At 44.0% G+C, this 17,857-nt stretch overlaps 2 protein-coding genes across 3 annotated transcripts in view; one reads left to right on the top strand and one right to left on the bottom strand.

Annotated features, from left to right (window-relative positions):
* The window catches only part of UBXN4 (UBX domain protein 4), a 19,114-nt gene extending 11,356 nt beyond the window's left edge, over positions 1 to 7,758 (top strand). Inside the window, exons 5-13 of one of the 2 annotated variants that reach the window (XM_083582444.1) lie at positions 78 to 216; positions 1,873 to 1,960; positions 3,008 to 3,062; positions 3,738 to 3,902; positions 4,644 to 4,771; positions 5,148 to 5,250; positions 5,961 to 6,092; positions 6,252 to 6,457; positions 7,166 to 7,758. In XM_083582444.1, coding sequence (XP_083438570.1) covers positions 78 to 216; positions 1,873 to 1,960; positions 3,008 to 3,062; positions 3,738 to 3,902; positions 4,644 to 4,771; positions 5,148 to 5,250; positions 5,961 to 6,092; positions 6,252 to 6,457; positions 7,166 to 7,304 — 1,155 coding nt within the window. In that variant the 3' untranslated portion in view covers positions 7,305 to 7,758. The remainder of the gene's footprint in view (positions 1 to 77; positions 217 to 1,872; positions 1,961 to 3,007; positions 3,063 to 3,737; positions 3,903 to 4,643; positions 4,772 to 5,147; positions 5,251 to 5,960; positions 6,093 to 6,251; positions 6,458 to 7,165) is intronic. The other variant, XM_083582445.1, reaches the window with a different exon arrangement.
* The window catches only part of LCT (lactase), a 24,659-nt gene continuing 13,934 nt past the window's right edge, over positions 7,133 to 17,857 (bottom strand). Inside the window, exons 9-17 of the mRNA XM_083581760.1 lie at positions 14,575 to 14,843; positions 13,455 to 13,745; positions 12,351 to 12,549; positions 11,872 to 12,074; positions 10,869 to 10,966; positions 10,116 to 10,250; positions 9,552 to 9,775; positions 8,714 to 8,950; positions 7,133 to 8,358 (exon numbers count right to left, since the gene is read on the bottom strand). Coding sequence (XP_083437886.1) covers positions 8,147 to 8,358; positions 8,714 to 8,950; positions 9,552 to 9,775; positions 10,116 to 10,250; positions 10,869 to 10,966; positions 11,872 to 12,074; positions 12,351 to 12,549; positions 13,455 to 13,745; positions 14,575 to 14,843 — 1,868 coding nt within the window. The 3' untranslated portion in view covers positions 7,133 to 8,146. The remainder of the gene's footprint in view (positions 8,359 to 8,713; positions 8,951 to 9,551; positions 9,776 to 10,115; positions 10,251 to 10,868; positions 10,967 to 11,871; positions 12,075 to 12,350; positions 12,550 to 13,454; positions 13,746 to 14,574; positions 14,844 to 17,857) is intronic.

Raw genomic sequence — 17,857 nt, 5'->3', positions numbered from 1 at the left:
ATTTAGAAAATGGCTTAAAAATCAAATGTTCTGGAATTACAGCCATTTACTGATATCTACACTTCTTTCTTCCTTAGATGCACACGTTAAAAAATGAAGCAATGGAAAGTTCTGTGCCACGTTCCTCATCTTTAAATGGCATCACAGAGGACTCTCAGTCCCAAACAGCTGAGCTTGCTGAAGCACGGCCTGAAAGGCTAAGTGTATCCTCAGCTGGTAAGTATGTGTAGCTGCCTACATTCAAGATTGGTACAGTGGTGCCCCGCAAGACGAACGCCTCGCAAGACGAAAAACCCGCTAGACGAAAGGGTTTTCCGTTTTTCGATGCGCTTCGCAAGACGAATTTCCCTATGGGCTTCCTTCGCAAGACGAAAGCCCATAGGGAAATCTCCAGGACAGCGGGGAAGCGCAGCGCGTCTTCCCCACTGTCCTCGGACCTCCTCCGAAGGCTGGCGGTGGGGCATAGAGACCTCCTCCCGCCGCCAGCCTTCGGAAGGCTCCTCCGAAGGCTGGCGGTGGGGCGGAGAGACCTCCTCCCGCCGCCAGCCTTTGGAAGGCTGCTCCGAAGGCTGGTGGCGGGAGGAGGTCTCTCCGCCCCACCGGCAGCCTTCGAAAGGCTGCTCCGAAGGCTGGCGGTGGGGCGGAGAGACCTCCTCCCGCCGCCAGCCTTCGGAAGGCTCTTCCGAAGGCTGGCGGTGGGGCGGAGAGACCTCCCGCCGCCAGCCTTTGGAAGGCTGCTCCGAAGGCTGGCAGCGGGAGGAGGTCTCTCCGCCCCACCGCCAGCCTTTGGAAGGCTGCTCCGAAGGCTGGCGGTGGGGTGGAGAGACCTCCTTCCGCCGCCAGCCTTCGGAAGGCTCCTCCGAAGGCTGGCGGTGGGGCGGAGAGACCTTCTCCCCGCGCCAGCCTTCGGATGGCTGTCCTGAAGACTTGCGGTGGGAGGAGGGCTTTCCTCCCCACCGCCAACATTCAGAATGCTGTTCTGAATGTTGGCGGTGGGGAGGAAAAACCCTCCTCCCACCGCAAGCCCCGGGAACAGAGGAGAAGCGCTGCGCGCCTTCCCCTCTGTTCCCGTACCTGTCCTGAAGGCTTGCGGTGGGGAGAAAAGCCCTTCTCCGCACCGCCAGCCTGGCAAGCGGTCTCCATAGGAACGCATTAATTGATTTTCAATGCATTCCTATGGGAAACCGTGCTTCGCAAGACGAAAAACTCGCAAGAAGAAAAAACTTGCGGAACGAATTAATTTCGTCTTGCAAGGCACCACTGTATTTACATATGGAGTTAAAATGGTAGTCTTTCAAAAGTAAAGGATGGGAAAGACCTCCTTTGAGTGATTACCATTTATGTGTGTGCCTCATTATGCTACCACCTTTTAAGTCTTTTTTCATTCCCCCCCATAACTGCTGCTTGTCCCTGCCACGCTCTTTCTCATCTGCAGTTGTTTCTTCAGGGCTGCATCAAGAACAGGACAGGGCCAGCCATGCCTTGCTCATTCTGACACAAGGAAAGAGTGGTACAGAGACAGGTGAAGTGGAGGTTGTAGTGCTGTCAGGTACACTACTGGCCTTGCTGAGAATAAGCAATTCAGTGCATTAATTAGGCAAAGGATATCTGAAACTATGTTAATTGCTTAACTGTTGTGAAGAACCTGGATCCAGAGTTGAAGTATTCAGAATATCAACTTTGTGCAGAAGCAGCTGAAGATGTTCTTGATTCTAAATAGTGAGCTAGTTTGGATCATTAATACTCATAGTGGCATGATAACAGTATTTTGTAAGAATTCATACAGCAATTGCTTATGATGGTAAAATGTTGATACTTTCCCCTTTCCCATCTCCTTCTTTTCACTTACCTGTTATTTCTAAACGACTTAAGGTGAAGTAAATTTGGACCAGACAAATGTGGAAAGTGACGGAAGGGGGGAATCGCAGACTACAGATGACCTTACAGCCAAAGTAGAAAGGTGTGTTTTTTGCAGACTTTCTGGTTATTCTAGAAAGCAGGGCTAGGCAGCCTTGAGCCCTGAGGGCTGCATGCAGCAGTGGGAAAGCAGATGAGGATTGTCTGGCAGTTTTCATGGTCAGAGCCAGCCACACACATGCACTCTCATTCGTTTTTCCAACATGCAAACACACACAAAGAAAAGATGGGACTGTGTGGCAAGCACAAGACTGCCTGTAATAACTGTGTCATCCATATCTATCAGACTGCATCAATTCAAGAGGAGTTTGCCACCATTTATCATTACTTATTATTTCTAGAGTCTGACTTCAGGGCCAAATCATCAAGCCAAGGCTTAAAAGGCAGATAGTGTGAGAAGAAGCCATTTCAAGAGAATGTGAAAAGCATAGGAGAGGGCAAAATTACACTGATCTGTCATCTGGATTGCACTTCTCAACTGTAGTGCAGAGCTACAATGCAGTTTAAATTACCCATCGAAACAGTCCAGATCTTTTTAAGCGCCTTTTGAAACCTGTTCTTTGGCAGAACATCTTTTGGGTCTATGACAGGCTCTCATGCTTTGTTATTTGCTGCCAGCCAACCCTTCTCCAACTTTGCAACAGCACAGAATTGAAGGTGTTGTTTTTTTACCCACAGTTTTCTAGTCTGTGCATCTTCATGGCAAAGTTCTTACCCATTTTCTGTCATACTAAAGTTAATTCGCCAGGCCTATGTATTTGGCAGTGCAGGCAAGGAAGTACTTTATGCAACTGACAATTTAATAAATGATAATACTGAGTTGTTTTTGCTTGTTATTATGATACATATTTTTGTGTTTTTATATTGTAAACTGCCCTGTTGTTTGTGGATAAAGGGCAGTATAGAAATTTAATAAATGTAAAATTAATAATGGTAATGCTGTTGGAAAGCAGGATTGCTGTATTATAATATACTGCCTTTCAGCTTTGGGTGGTTTTGTTTTTTGGCAGAGTCATGTATAGCACTTTGATGTGCACTTCCCCACACAGAAATAAGGCCTCACCTTGTGTTTGTATGCTTCTAAATTTAGAGTGACAAAAAAACTTGAAGAAAGAAGAGAAGAGAAAAAGAAAGAAGAAGAACAGGTAGAGTGTAACTGAATTTATAATGTTGCATTTTATTTTTATTTTGAAAAACATATAAGCTGCTTAATAAAATAAATACTGTACATAAAATGAGTATCAATAATACATAATATCCCCCCCAAATAATATTTAATTAAATTATTGGGACAGGCTTGCTGGAATAACAATTATCAGGTGGCTAAAGCAGCAATTTCATTCTCTTTTAATGTCCGGAAATTTTCTATTAAACTAATTTTCAGGAAAATTTTAAATTAGTTGTGTATTTATATGATAGGTAAAGGTAAAAGGACCCCTGACCATTAGGTCCAGTCACGGACGACTCTGGGGTTGCGGTGCTCATCTCGCTCTATAGGCTAAGGGAGCTGGCGTTTGTCCGCAGACAGCTTCTGGGTCCTGTGGCCAGCATGACTAAGCCGCTTCTGGCGAGCCAGAGCAGCACACGGAAATGCCGTTTACCTTCCTGCCGGAGCGGTACCTGTTTATCTACTTGCACTTGACGTGCTTTCAAACTGCTAGGTTGGCAGGAGCAGGGACCGAACAACGGGCGCTCACCCCGTCGTGGGAATTTGAACCTCCGACCTTCTGATCGGCAAGCCCGAGGCTCTGCGGTTTAGACTACAACGCCACCCGCGTCCCTTTAAAAGCTTAGTAAAGGTGTATTCTCTTTTCACTCAGAAGGAAATCAAGAAAGAAGTAGAAAGAAGAAAAAGTGGAAAAGATATGTTGGAGTACAAAAGGAAACAAGAAGAAGAACTTACAAAGCGAATACTGGAAGAAAGGAACAGAGAAAAAGCTGAAGACAGAGCTGCTAGGGAGCGCATCAGACAGCAGATTCAAATGGTAAGTCATCAGTTACAAGGGGGCCTTCAACAAAGTGTTGCATAGCGGTGTGCTCTGTGTTCAGGATGTCAGCCACTCTATTCCTGTCCACCATTTCACTCTCACTCATTTTTCTGATACTCCTTTGTGTGTTGAATATGGAGCATCACTCAAATAACTGAAATCTCTATTAGTACATTATATGTGATTTATTAGGTGAGCTTCTTGGAAAAAAGTAAATTCTTAGCAAATTGACCTTCAATATACCGTATTTTGCTCTGTATAATGCCCCCATGTATAAGACGACCCCTATTCTTTGGGACTTCAAATTAAGGAAACGGGGAGATTGCTCAGAGTTGTTGAACTTTTTTGGGGGGGGGGATTGCCGACAATCGCTTATCTGCCTGGCCGCTGCTGCCAATTGCACACCTCGCCGAAGCCACCAATTGTTTGTCAGTTCAAACACAATGGATAAGCAAGGCTTCCAAACTCTTATTCCCAGTTGCGCACAAGCAGGGGGCAGAGGACAAGTCTAAAGACTCACTCACCTAGGCTCATTTATGGCATGGTAAAGCGTGGTTTAGCATGAAGATGGCATGTGAAGGTTAAGTGTTCACTGAATATAATAAATGAGAACAAATTATGTCCCTCACCACATACAAGTTGGTTGGTAGCAATTTCTTTCCATGAGACTGCATTGATTAAAATAGCCTTGACTGGGCCGTGGTAACATGTAGTGAATGTCTTTGTCCTCTTATGAAGGATCGTGCTGAAAGAGCAGCTCGTTTTGCAAGGTCCAAGGAAGAAGCAGAAGCTGCCAAAGCTGCTATTCTCCAAGCTAAGCTGGCTGAAATGGGAGCCAGGAAGGAAGCATCACAGAGGGAAAGAAGGTGAATTCTTTTTCATCGCTTCATCCAACTCTTCCCATTCCCTTCACCTTGTACACACCACCTTCCTCATTTATTGTAGCACCATGCATTTTTGTTTTGTTGTCTCACTCCTTTATCAGCCCATACAATTAACCTTCTTTGCCCTCTCTCTCTTGGTAAAACGATAAAACCCTCAGCCGAGAACATGTTTCTTCTGTATTCTGTATACTGCTGCTAAAGAGATTTCAAATAATAATTTGATCTAATTTAAAAATAAGTGCAGTTGATGAACTCTGCCTCTCTAATATCCCCTGGTATATGAGTGAAACATTTAAAGGAACTTAAGTGATGTAAGCTGTTCTTAAAAATCATTCTTAAGCTGATATATTTTCCCTAGTGCTATAGCAAGAATTCAGTTTCGCCTTCCAGATGGATCCTCTTTTACCAATAGTTTCCCTTCGGATGCCCCGTTGGAAGAAGCCAGACAATTTGCTGCACAGGTAAATGAGGATCTGTTTTATTTTTAAGTTATAGAAGAGCATGTATGTATAGTTACCATAATTGCTTCAGGATTTTTGAGAGAAAGATGGAACGTTTTGAGGAAAAAACAGGTGGCAGCTTTGGCCCTTTGTCTCAATGCTTGGGAGGGTTTTAAAGATGCCAGTTATTGATCTTGTTAGTGCATAACATTGACCATAAATAATGTGGGTCAGTTGCATTAACACAACTACAAACCACAAGCAGCTAAGTGAGCTGGTCTTCAGTTTGTTTCCCACTGTGGTAAGGGCAGTTGAGAAATGGGGACTCTGTGTGCACCAATTTGCATCTTGTACACAAGCTAACTACCCTACTGTCTGAACAACTGTAAACTGTTCTGAGAATATTTGTTAAACGAAATGAAAGTTTTACAACCTTATACATGTCACTACTCGTTTTGGTCTGGCCACAAAATAGGAGGCTTCCAGGTGTCCTCAAACTTGCCCTAACTGGCATACCTCTTGCATAATGTTTGGGTCCTGTGTCTTCAGAAGACAAAAATAGTAGGTGTTGGGAAACAGATACCATGTGTAAATTAAGAGTGTTGTTTTCCCCCTTTTAAATAACTTATTTTGAGATGAAGCTCTGCATTTCATGGTTAAAGGTCCTTCCCATTTTTATTTCTAAATTTTAAGGGGAATACAAAGTACTTACCTGATTTGTTCTACTACAGACAGTTGGCAATACATACGGCAATTTCTCATTGGCGACAATGTTCCCCAGGAGGGAATTTACCAAAGATGATTATGGGAAAAAATTAGTGGACCTGGAACTTGCCCCAAGTGCTTCTGTAGTATTGTTGCCGGTAAGTGTGCTTTATGGAAAAGATTATTCAAATTGTATTCAAATTGTGCCATGAACTGTTTTACAACCATTCAGTATTACTTCTTGGAATAACCATGTATTTATGGAGTTTCTTCTAGAGTCCAGTTTTCAGTCCTGTTTGTTTTGTATCTTCAAACAGGCAGGAAGGCCAGCAACAGCAGTTGTCCAGTCTTCCAGTGGAGATTTTTGGAGATTCCTGGGTACTATCCTTTATCCACTCATAGCTGTTTGGCGATTTATTAGCAACTTCCTGTTTACGAATCCTCCTCCTTCCCAGCCTACTGCAAGACCTCATCAGCAGGATCACTCAAACCCTTCAGCATCGAACACTGCAGAATCAAGCAGGTAGGACTGACAAGTGTTCTTAAATTATTGTTTTTCACTCCCTCTGGTAGATGCAAGGGCTTGGGAGAAAGACAGGGTTTCCCCTTGTTTAGGCTGGGATACAGAGAAACTCCACATGAATAACTAACATGTATGTCAGTGGCTCAAACTGGCTTCTATGGACAGGATACCATGTTGTAATCCAAATCTACTTTTTGATGGGCGATTACAAATAGCAGTGTAGGAGTAAGCAATAAGAATACACAGTGTGTTGCATGCTCCCTGGCCATCTTCGCTTGGTAAGGTTTCTTTCTGAAACAGCAGTTTGGACTTCCATGCCAGCTGCTGCCAGAAAGATAGCCTCTGAAATGCATCCAGGAGCATTTAAGATTACATTTTGTGAATGTGCCAAATTAATATCACCATGAGCCAGGAAGTGATGGCCTGGAACTGGCAGCAAACATGTCAGTGCACTATAGTCATTCATAGGTGACGTTCCCTCTGTTCTTCAGCTGAATCCACTCTAGGGTGCATTTTGAAAGAAATAAAAATTACCTTTTGTACATTGAAAGGGGTATTAATGTGAACTGAATCAAATTCTCCAGTTACTTCTCCTGGGTGGAGGGGTGCTAGAATTGAATCAGGAGCTGAATGAATGGTACCTTCTGATGTCTAGAAAAATTGCCACTGTAGGGATTTAATCTCGAACTGCATTTCTTCTTTATTTAGACAAGCAGTCAGGAAACGAGTATTGGAAAAGCGGGGTGAAGAATTCAAAAAAGAAGGCAAAATCTATAGACTGAGAACTCAGGATGATGGAGAAGATGATAACAATACTTGGAATGGAAATTCAACCCAACAGATGTAGTTTTTATGAGTAAACTGTGCATAGTAATCATTGATTTTTCCCTTTGATTTAGTTTAATCCTTCTGCTGCACAGGTGGGCTTGTATGAGTATGCTGCCTGCATTATGCCATATTCCTGTCATAGCACATGGAATAAGGTGTTAATTGTGTAGCTGGATACTGCAACTGTAACTACTGCCAAAAGCTCAAAGAATGTAAAAAAAACCCCATCTTCCATCAGCTTTCAGAGTTTCATACTAACAAGCCCTGTTGTCATCTGAAGGCACTTTTTAATCTATATAAATCTTGGAACAAATCGGAAGCCCAGATTAAAACAAGAGAGTCTGACTAGCAGAAGCATAATACCTTGCAAATTGGATAACTTATTTTTCCCCCCTTTAGTGCTTCTGCAACTACAAGACTATACTGGTAGTTTTTAATCTCAGAGCATTCAATAAAGGTTTTCAAAAAAAGAAGTCTGTATGTTCCTTATTCAGAAGTTCTCTGATACCAACTTGACACTTCGCAATATGTTATCAACTTGTTCATTTATTTTAAAATTGTCCCCACCCCTTATTCCCAGGGTGAACTGCACATAACAATTCAAGCAATAAAAATATTAATGTCAACAATAGGTATTAAAATCAGTGCTTTTTTTCAGGGAGTATTCAAGGGTACGCAGTACCAGCACCTCTTCGTGTTGTTTAAAAAGTATAGCACTTACTGTAACAACTTCATGCTGAGTACCGGCACCTATTTTTTCTAGAAAAAAAGCACTGATTAAAATAATTGTGTGTCTGTTCTAAACATGGGCAGGAGAAAAAACTATCGCATGATAAACTAATTAAATGCAAGCTGCAATATTTAAAAACTTTTTTGGCTGGCTTTTTTGGTCCTTTTTCTATATAGATATGAAAAAAGAGCAATGCCTAGCACAGACATTAAGAATAGGGAAAAGAGCACATAAAGGCCTACTTCTGCATTAGACAAAGTCAAGTCCAGTCCCAAAAACTTCACCTTCATGGCTGAATTGTCGATAGGCCAAGTAGTGCTGCTTGTTGGCGCCATAGTAGTACCTAGAAATGTAAGTGAAATTCACATGAATGACACTATGAGCAGGGAGTACCTTCTGATAACCTCTCATTTAAATCTTTTTTACTTGCTTCTCCAGCCTTCCAGAATACATCTGGTTATTCGGGCAACTTTTCTGTAAAAATCTAGACTAAATCATTTAAGGACATTACACTAAAGATTTTTTTTTACACAGCCAACTTCTGTTACCATATACCACCTTACTTTCCAGAATCAGATGTCATTAACACGATATGCAAGTTTTCTATAAAAGTGAAGTTAAAAGTTTTAAACATTTAGGTTATTTTTACTGTACCACTTCATGGATTTTCCTAACTCCTCAATTAGTAATTTACTTACCTCCAGATTGTGACTCAAGGCACAAATGAGGCCCAGTGGCTGGATCTGGAAAGCCATTACACCGGATGATAGATGAATAATATTTTGAAGACTCCTTTGGAATTCTGGATAGATTTGGGTCTGTAAAGTTGGTGTAATACAACCCAAATCTTTCAGCAAAGCCCACTGCCCATTCAAAATTATCCATCAGGCTCCATACAGTGTAGCCTCGCAGATCAACACCATCAAGTACAATTCCTGTTAAGGGGGCGGGGGGGAAAGAGTTTTAAAATGCAGCCCTATACATACACTATAATGATCAACAGGGAGTGAAAACCAAAGACACCTTATTAACACTAGGTGCTTTATAAAGTATCCATTCCTAACAGAGATTCGCTGCACCTTAAAAATCCCAAATTCCTTTTGTATCCACAATCTGGATGATCAAAAAGTCGTCAATGGATTTTTTCTCACGTCTTCATATTTACTGGCGATGACAACAATGAAACCAGACAGTGGTAACCATTTTAGAGGACGTAATCCGGAGTAAGAGTATGATCTTGTGTCAATGGGAATTAAGCAACATATTCTGTTTTGATTCTGCAGACTAGTCTTTCATCCCTGAAGTCAATAGAAAGTGGAAGTCCTGGGGCAGCTCCAGAAGACATGTTAACTCCCACACTAGAAACCAGTCTTGCTTTCTGCCCAGCCCTATACAGATACAGCCACAGAAGGGCCTTACCACCAACTCTGTTGCAAGGAATGCAGGGCACGGCAGAGGATCACAGATCAATTTTAATCCATGTGTCACAAACATTTGGAGGGTGATTTGGAACCAAGCGGAGAGGAAACCACATACCTTTTAAAGCTTCATTGATGTAGCTCCTTAAGTAGTGTATTCTCCAAGTATCATTGAATCCCCCATCTATACGCTCTGAAATCCCATTCTCGGTCACATAAATAGGTGGGTCATTGTATTCTTCCTTGATCCACTTCAGGAGCCTCCTGAAGCCAAAGGGGGTCACCTTCAACCAAAAGGAACCAGAGCCCAGCCAGCTGCGGTCTGTTATAGAGGCAACACCCCTGCAAAAAAGAACATGATAATAATATGGGAAAAGATTATTTGTATTGATCCATTAAAGTCAGCCAGACATCAACCATGAAGACTGGTCAGCTTTAACCTCTTCTGTTGGGGGCTTAAGTGTGATGCAGTGTGCAATGCACTGGGTTTAGAGAGGAAAATGGATGCTCGGCCTTAAAACTTTCTAGTAGATCACCAACTTGATGCCCTCCAAATGTTTTGGTATACAATTTCCATCAGCTGCAGCCAGCCCAACCAATATTATTAGGTACAGAGTGAAAGCACAGATTCCAGAAAAGTATGCATGCTTTGATGCAGTATGAAGTCATGCTCACATCTTACCTATCAGCATCGTAGGATGTAAAGAGAGAAGAATAGTTTAAGTTGGATGCCAATACTGTAGTATAGTGGTTCAAACCAAAGAAGTCAAAGGTGCCTTTAATCCTCTGCTTTTCACTTTCAGTAAATTCAGGGAGTCTGCAACACACACAAAATGGAAGAGAGGCTCACATAGATGCATTTAACAAAAGGGAAAGCTTCAATTATTATCATACTTTTTTAAAGAATAGGGCACTGTCATTCAGAGCGAAAGTACTGCTTTTAAAAGCAACAGCTGGTAGCTGGAAATTTTAACATGAACAGTAACGATGACCACATGTACTTCACCTTATTCAAAGAGCAGGTACTCTAAAAGACTAGTCCCCTGTTTTGTCTCAATCACCACCCTTTCCTGCTCCCTTGCTGTACTACAGTATTACAGGCTCTGAACATACCCTGGATGGAGGAGAAGGAACTTTCAATATAGGGTGGTTTTGTTTCAAGGGGAGTTTAGTCACAACTGTGCTTTAGCTGCTGATTGCCTGCGGCATTAAGCAAAGAGGGGAGTGCACACCAGGAGGAAAACAGCAGCACAGGAAAACTACTTTGGGGAGGGTAGATTTGTTCTTGGACACAGCCAGGGTGGCTCTTCAAAATGAGTGGTTTATTTTTATTTCAACAATTTAGATAGAATTGCTTTTAAGTGACATGAGTTAACAGTATGGACCGACCGTGGTTGTGGTCCAGCTGCTGCAGTTAGTCCTGCCAGACACTTACCTCGATTGGCCCGCACTTCTCTCTTGTATCCTCCTTTTCATCACCTCACTATAGTCACCGTTTCTGAAGATAGGGTGAGCAAACCAACCAGCAAAGAACTACAACAGGGAAATAAAAAGGGATGCTTATTAAGCAACGCTTTGGCAACAGGTCTCTTGGCTGAACCAATAATTACCAGTTCGTCAGACTGACCCAAAAGGCAAAGTCTCATCCCTGTCTCCAAGTGTCTGTTTTTAAAGGATAGTGCAACACCCCCCAAGGTATCCAAACAATGGCAGCTCACTGGTCAGGATCGTGGCCAACTTTATGATTTGAGTGTTCAGATGAAATATGGTGCCCAAGGATCAACACCTTGGGTCCTTTAGAAGGATTGACATCTTGTTTTGCTGAGTCTCTGAAGCAGAGTTAATACAAGAGCCTGCCAGAGGAGGCTAAAGCCCCCCCTAGTCCAGCACTCTGTCCCCATAGAAGCCCCAAAGGGAAACCTGTGAGCAGAACCTGAGTGCAATAGCACTCTTCCCAGCAACTGGTACACAGAGGTTTACTGCCTCTGACAGTGGAGGAGTTCTGTAAGACAAGTGTGTTAGGTCACACCTGGCCTTTGCAATACAGCGTTGCTCCAGGTGGAAAAAGGCCTGCAAGGCAGGATGTATGCATGCACAGCTTAGCTGCACAGAAGTGGGTCAATCTGGGCACCATAGGCAGGAGCCCTATGTGGAGAGAGAGGGACACACACACACACACACACACACACACCTCCAATCATACCAAGACTGATAATTTATGCATTGACTGGGGGCCTGGCTGGTACACTTTCAGGAGCTAGTCCATACGTTCTTGATAGCTTCTTCATGTGTTTGGAAGATCACATACCCATTAGTGTAGTCCTGGCTACTGCAAAGCTGGCAAAGGTGCTATACCGCAGACACTGCCCTAAGGAAGTGAAAGCAGGGTGTGTGGCTAAAATCTACAGACGTGGGTCCCTGTGGAGTCATCACATTACCTGGACATATCTCCTGGCAGCGTCGAGGTCCTCCTGCTTGGCAGGGTTCTTGGGTTCAGCCCACTCTACGCTGATGGAAAGAGAGATCAATCCTCCTTGCTTTGGGCGGTATGTTTCATTGTAAAGATGCCAGACTTCTGCGTGGGCCTTGATCAAGTTGTGGCCCACTATGTAAGGGGCTCGGCCTGGTCTGGCAGAGATGCCTAAGAAGACAACATGATTGGAAGTGTGTTATTCTGCAGCACTGGACTCAGCTGAAGCAGCAATTAATGGTGCATTTTGATAGTGTTTCTCAATAGTTCTAGGCAATTTGGCTTTCAACCAGGAGACACCTTCAAGAACGGCATCAGATTGTCTCCCACTTTCACTGGGCATCTATCACAAAGCTGTGTTCTCACAAATAACCACACAAGTTCAGATCATCAGTGTCCTTTGGTTCTGCAGAGCATTGCTCTTGCCAATGAGAACCTATACCTTACCTGGAGCTGAGACTCCATAACCGTAACCAATGTTAGCAATGGCATAGGGTTCATTCAAGGTTATCCAGAATTTCACCTTCTCTCCAAATCTTTGGAAAAGGATCTCTGCGTAATCTTTAAATTTCTGGATTATAGTCTCATTTTCCCACCCTCCAACATCTTGAAGGGCCTGAGGGAGGTCCCAGTGGTACATAGTTACCTAGAGATGGAGACAAGACATTCACAAACATCTGCCATTTTGTCAAAATAACCAACCATTAAATTGTAGCAGGAAACAGGGGCAATGTAATTGGGGGGGGCATGCAAAAGTAAAGCTAAATGTGAAGCTTGTCCATTATTTAACTATTAGGCACAGTCAGCCATTTTATGCAGATCTACCACATGTAACTTCAACAACAATTCCTAGATTGCGATGGTCAGAAAGCAAACTATTTCCAGAAAACACGTGAGGATTAGCAACACCTTTTACAAGGCTATCAAGACTTTGAACGTAGCATCTTCAGTTCTCCCTTTTCCACCTTTCCCTGAACCCTCATTCAGTCAAGGAAAGCGAGAATCAAGAAAGGAGTACAATATGGGATGAATTTCAGAAGTTCTTGCGGCATGACCTGGAAGGTGTAACACAGATGGGACCTGCCATGCCTAATGGCGTCCAGAAAAAGGCTACAGTTTGGGAGTGGAAGATGAATTCCTGATAAAAGTTTATTCTACTTCCTTGTGGATACTTGGAAGAAATCCAATGCAGAAACTTAGATTTCCGGAGCAAAGACACTGCAGTCTCTGCTCTCTTAAAAACCAAGGCAGATTTCATAACTGTTAAGTCCTATATAAACACTCTGAGCCCACATTATCTTCTGCACAAGTTTAAAATAGTTAGAGCTCATAAGTGACTCCTCTGATTAGAATATCAGAAAATATAGACTATAGAAAATGCAGCATGCATTTGTGTCAGCCTTTATGAAATGGTCTCTGATTGAAAATGTCTGAGGACTGAAGATATTGCCAGGTTCTACAGTGAACACTGATAAACATAATCTAATTAAAAATCAGACTGATAACATATGTTGCACCTGTTCCCCTGAGTGCAGAACTCCAATCATTTACCTGAGGCTGGATATTGGCTGCAAGGAGAGCATCCACAAGCCTTTCATAGTATTTCAGGCCAGCTTCATTTATGTACTTGGTGGTCCCATCGGGGAGAATGCGAGTCCAGGAGATGGAAAAGCGATAATGAGTCACCTGGAGGTCCTTCAGAATAGCCAAGTCTGCCTCCATCTTGTGGTAGCTGTCGCAAGCTACATCTCCATTTTCATCGTTGCTGATTTTCAAAGGCGTATGTGCAAACTGGTCCCAAATGCTGAGACCTTTCCCATCTGCTCTCCATGCCCCTTCGATCTTTAAGGAAACAAACATTTCTCACATTTGTATCCTAGCTCAAGGCAACATACATGCCCCAGCCTCAGTTTTTATCCTCACAACAACCTTGTGGAAGTAGGTTAGGCTGAGAGCGAATAGGCAAAGGTTGCCCAGTGAGCTTCACGGCTGAGTAGGAATCTGAACCAGGGTCTCGCCAACCTTAGTCCACCATTTTAATCCAGGCTTCCCCAACATGGCGCCCTTCAGATGTTTTGGACTACAACTTCCTCAGCCACAAGCAGACTGGCCAATGGTCTGGGATGATGGGAATTGTAGATCAAAACATCTGGAGGGCAACAGCTTGGGGAGGGAGGAGGAGGCAGCTCTAACCACTACAGCACCCTGGCTCTCACCCTAGTGATTCACCATCATCAAGGTCCCCAAGCCTGACAGCATTCAGCTTGCTTAGTTGGCATATTATTCACAAAATGAAGGTTTAGGATAGCTTTCACCAAACAAGCGACCGTCTACCAATAGACTATATAAACCTGGAGTTTCATTCATGTGGTCTGCGGCATGACGGCAAGTCTGTGGTTGAAGACTCGCACATCCATGCCATTAAATCCTTATTTGCATTTTTATTGCTTCTTGTTGCTCCTTTTATTTCTTATATATTTATATATTACGGAATTCAAATTTCAGTACAATAAAATATGACAGGTAAGGAACAAATGAAGCAATTAAACTGCAATTAAGTATCATACAGCATCTAGCACAGTGCATTGCAATTTTCACCACAAGCAGAAAAATCATTAAGCTGCTCTGCAATTTTTGAGTGGTCCGGTGGGTGGAGACCAACTGACCTAACCTGATATGCTGCTGATGCCACACTCCAATAAAAGTTCTCCGGAAATTCTCCATAAAAGAATTCTTCCTCTTTTGCCAGAGGGATTCCATTTTGACGTATGATTCCAGCGTAATATATCGCTGAACGTTTTGGAGTTCTTGGCCTGTTCGGATTTTCAAAATCAACCTGGTGAAGGCCGAATCTTGGCTCGTAACCATTTAACCATTCAAAACTATCGATGAAAGACCAAGCAACATAGCCACGAACGTTCACGCCGTCCAGCTTGTAGGCTAAAACAGAAAGAAACACTTGCTTAATAGACCATCAATGTAACGATGAGCAAGAAAGTAGAATTGTGAAAAAATACACTAGTTACCCATTATATGTTCACATGCATATTGATAGTCAATCCTTGCCAATTCACAAGTCCCACCGACTTACTCCCTTTCCTTTCCACAAGCATTATTTATTTATTTAAATTACATACCACCTTTTTCTCCCAGTACAAGAGGAGATGGGTGCTGACAAGCGCAAAAAAAAAAAGTGTAAGGAATCTGCACAATATTTTGTTTCAGCTCTTACTTCATAGTCATGCATTTTCCAAGGATAGCAAATCCCCAAACCAGGCTTTACTAAAAACCTTATGAATTATATGCCTTTAGGAAAGATCAAAAATTATATTTATTATAACTATAATTAAAAACCATTATCAAGAAAGGAAAGAAAAAAGGACTTCTGCACACTTTAATGATGTTTTGTGCTTATTAAAATGCTATTGACTGTACCATTACACTGTGTGACACAAAGGCTGAGGATGACCAGACTAATTTAATGCATGTAGCAGAATCAACCCTCACGTGCAGCTGTTTGGATAATCCACGGTTTGAGGCCTGTAGCCAGACATTTTGTAGAGAAAAGAGGGAGGCCTGAGGGGTTCAGAACAGTTTCAGAGCAATCAGAATATAAATACAAGTAGCCTAATATGTTTAAAGCTATTTACCGTATTTTTCGCTCTACAGGACGCACTTTTTCCCCTCCAAAAATGAAGGGGAAATGTGTGTGCGTCCTATGGAGCGAATGCAGGCTTTCGCTGAAGCCTGGAGAGCGAGAGGGGTCGGTGCGCACTGACCCCTCTCGCTCTCCAGGCTTCAGGGATAGCCACCTGAATCCTCCGGAACACAGCGGGAGGCCCCGCTGTGCTGCGGAGGCTTCGGGTTCCTTTTGCTGAAGCCGGGAGAACAAGACTCTCCTGGCTTCAGCAGAGAGGAAGAGCGAGAGAGGGGGAGGAGGAGGAGCGCCGTCCAGGTTCCCCGCGCAGCTGTCTCGGCCCCGTGCCTTGTCCCGGGCGGCAGCGTCCCGGTGCCTCTTTCCTCCGCGGCGGCCGTAGCAGCGGCGGTGGGGTGGAGCGAGATGCACAGGCAGGACAGGCGGCGGCGGCGGCCTGGGGAGTGCAGCGCGTCAGCCACCTCCCCTTTCTGTCCATTTATCGCTTCCTCCACGCTGCAGTTGAAAAGGTCGCTTTTAAACTAAAAAAACAAACCGCCTGCCGCCGGGAGCCCAGTAAAAAATTGTTCGAGCTGACATTCTCCGCCCGCCCCCGTCCGGGCTGGGTGAGGCGGGCAAGCGGTGCGTCTCTCCCCCCCCCCTTTCTGGAGCACACGGCCAATTTGGGAGGGAAGGGACGCTCTTCCGGGGTGGGGGATCCGCTCCTGGTTGCACCGCCGTTGCATTGGGAGAGGATGCAAACCTGAACGAGGAAGCAGATCCTGTGCGGGGCTGCACCGAGGAAAGGCGCGCTGCATTGAAGGTTCCTATTGAACTCAATGGCGCTCGCGCTTAGTTCGCGGGGCCAGAGGGCAAGCCTCTCTGGTCTACTCAGAAGCAAGCCTCAGCGATGCTGAGGGAGTCTCACTCCCAAGATAAGTGTGCCGGCTGTTGCAGCCTCAGGCGCAGCAATCCAACTGTAGCTGCACTTGATGGCACGCTTAGCTTACGTGGGAATGAAACCAAAATCAGGGACGGCGAAGCTGTGACATTCCAGGTGTTGCTGGGCTACAAATCCCATCACCGCTGGCTGATGGGAGCTGGAGCCCAACAATATATGGAGGGCTACATCCTCCCCACAACCTATATGTGGAAAAGAACTACGAGAAAGGGGGAGAGAGAGATACTAGGCTATCAGAGATCGCAAAGCTCTTGCGAACTATTTTTAGCTGAGCTGAGAACTGGTGGTATCAGGAAATCCTTAAACGTGCTCCTAAACCATGCAAGCAGCTTCTGCTTTTTCTTGAAATAAAGAGAAGCAGGACAAACTAAAAGGGATCTCTGCACTGGTGGGACATTTAAATGTCTTGCTTTAGCCCTTTTGCAAAGAGTAATTTAAAATGCAGCATAGGTTTTTCTGGTGTTTTCTTTTTTTACCACCCTGGCATCTTTCATGTTTAATAAAAGTGTTCTTGGTGAAATATGGAAGAAGAAAAAAGCAGAGATGGAGAGCTGCGCAGTGCCTCTTCAGCCAAGTGGGAGGAGAAATGGAAGGGTTTCTCCTGCCGCTTCGCTGAAGGGGCACTGAGCAGAGAGGGGGATAATTTTTTTCCCCTTGTTCTCCCCCTCTAAAACAAGGTGCGTCCTGTGGTCGGGAGCGTCCTATAGTGCGAAAAATACGGTAATTGGGTTCAGTGTTAAAACATGGGTGTGTAAAGTAAATTTCAGGAGGAGCACAGCCTTGACTGAATCAGACTCTAGCATGAAGGCTATAACCCTTGTAACCACCCACCTTCTCTTGTGCTCTGGATCAATACCCTCGATCTAGCAATATACTTTAAAAAACCCAATCACATAACTGGTAATGGTGTGACCAGTGTGTTGTCTAATTTGGCACTCACCGAGTTCTTTTAATGATGCCTTGTGGCCTATAAGCATTTTGTACTCACTCTGCACAGTTTGGGAATGACTGATCTAGAATCTAAAACTAAAACTAGTCTACACAGATCTCTAGCTGATTATTTTTACCCAGTATCTTAAAACTAAAAACTAGGGAAGCGGGTGGCGCTGTGGGTTAAACCACAGAGCCTAGGACTTGCCGATCAGAAGGTCGGCGGTTCAAATCCCCGTGACGGGGTGAGCTCCCGTTGCTTGGTCCCTGCTCCTGCCAACCTAGCAGTTCGAAAGCACATCAGAGTGCAAGTAGATAAATAGGTACCGCTCTGGCAGGAAGGTAAATGGCATTTCCGTGCACTGCTCTGGTTCGCCAGAAGCGGCTTTGTCATCCTGGCCCCATGACCCAGAAGCTGTACGCCAGCTC

Source organism: Podarcis filfolensis, assembly GCF_964270895.1.
Source record: "Podarcis filfolensis genome assembly, chromosome: 1".
Classification (NCBI taxonomy): Eukaryota; Metazoa; Chordata; class Lepidosauria; order Squamata; family Lacertidae; genus Podarcis; species Podarcis filfolensis.
This window is presented reverse-complemented; position numbering and strand designations above follow the sequence as displayed.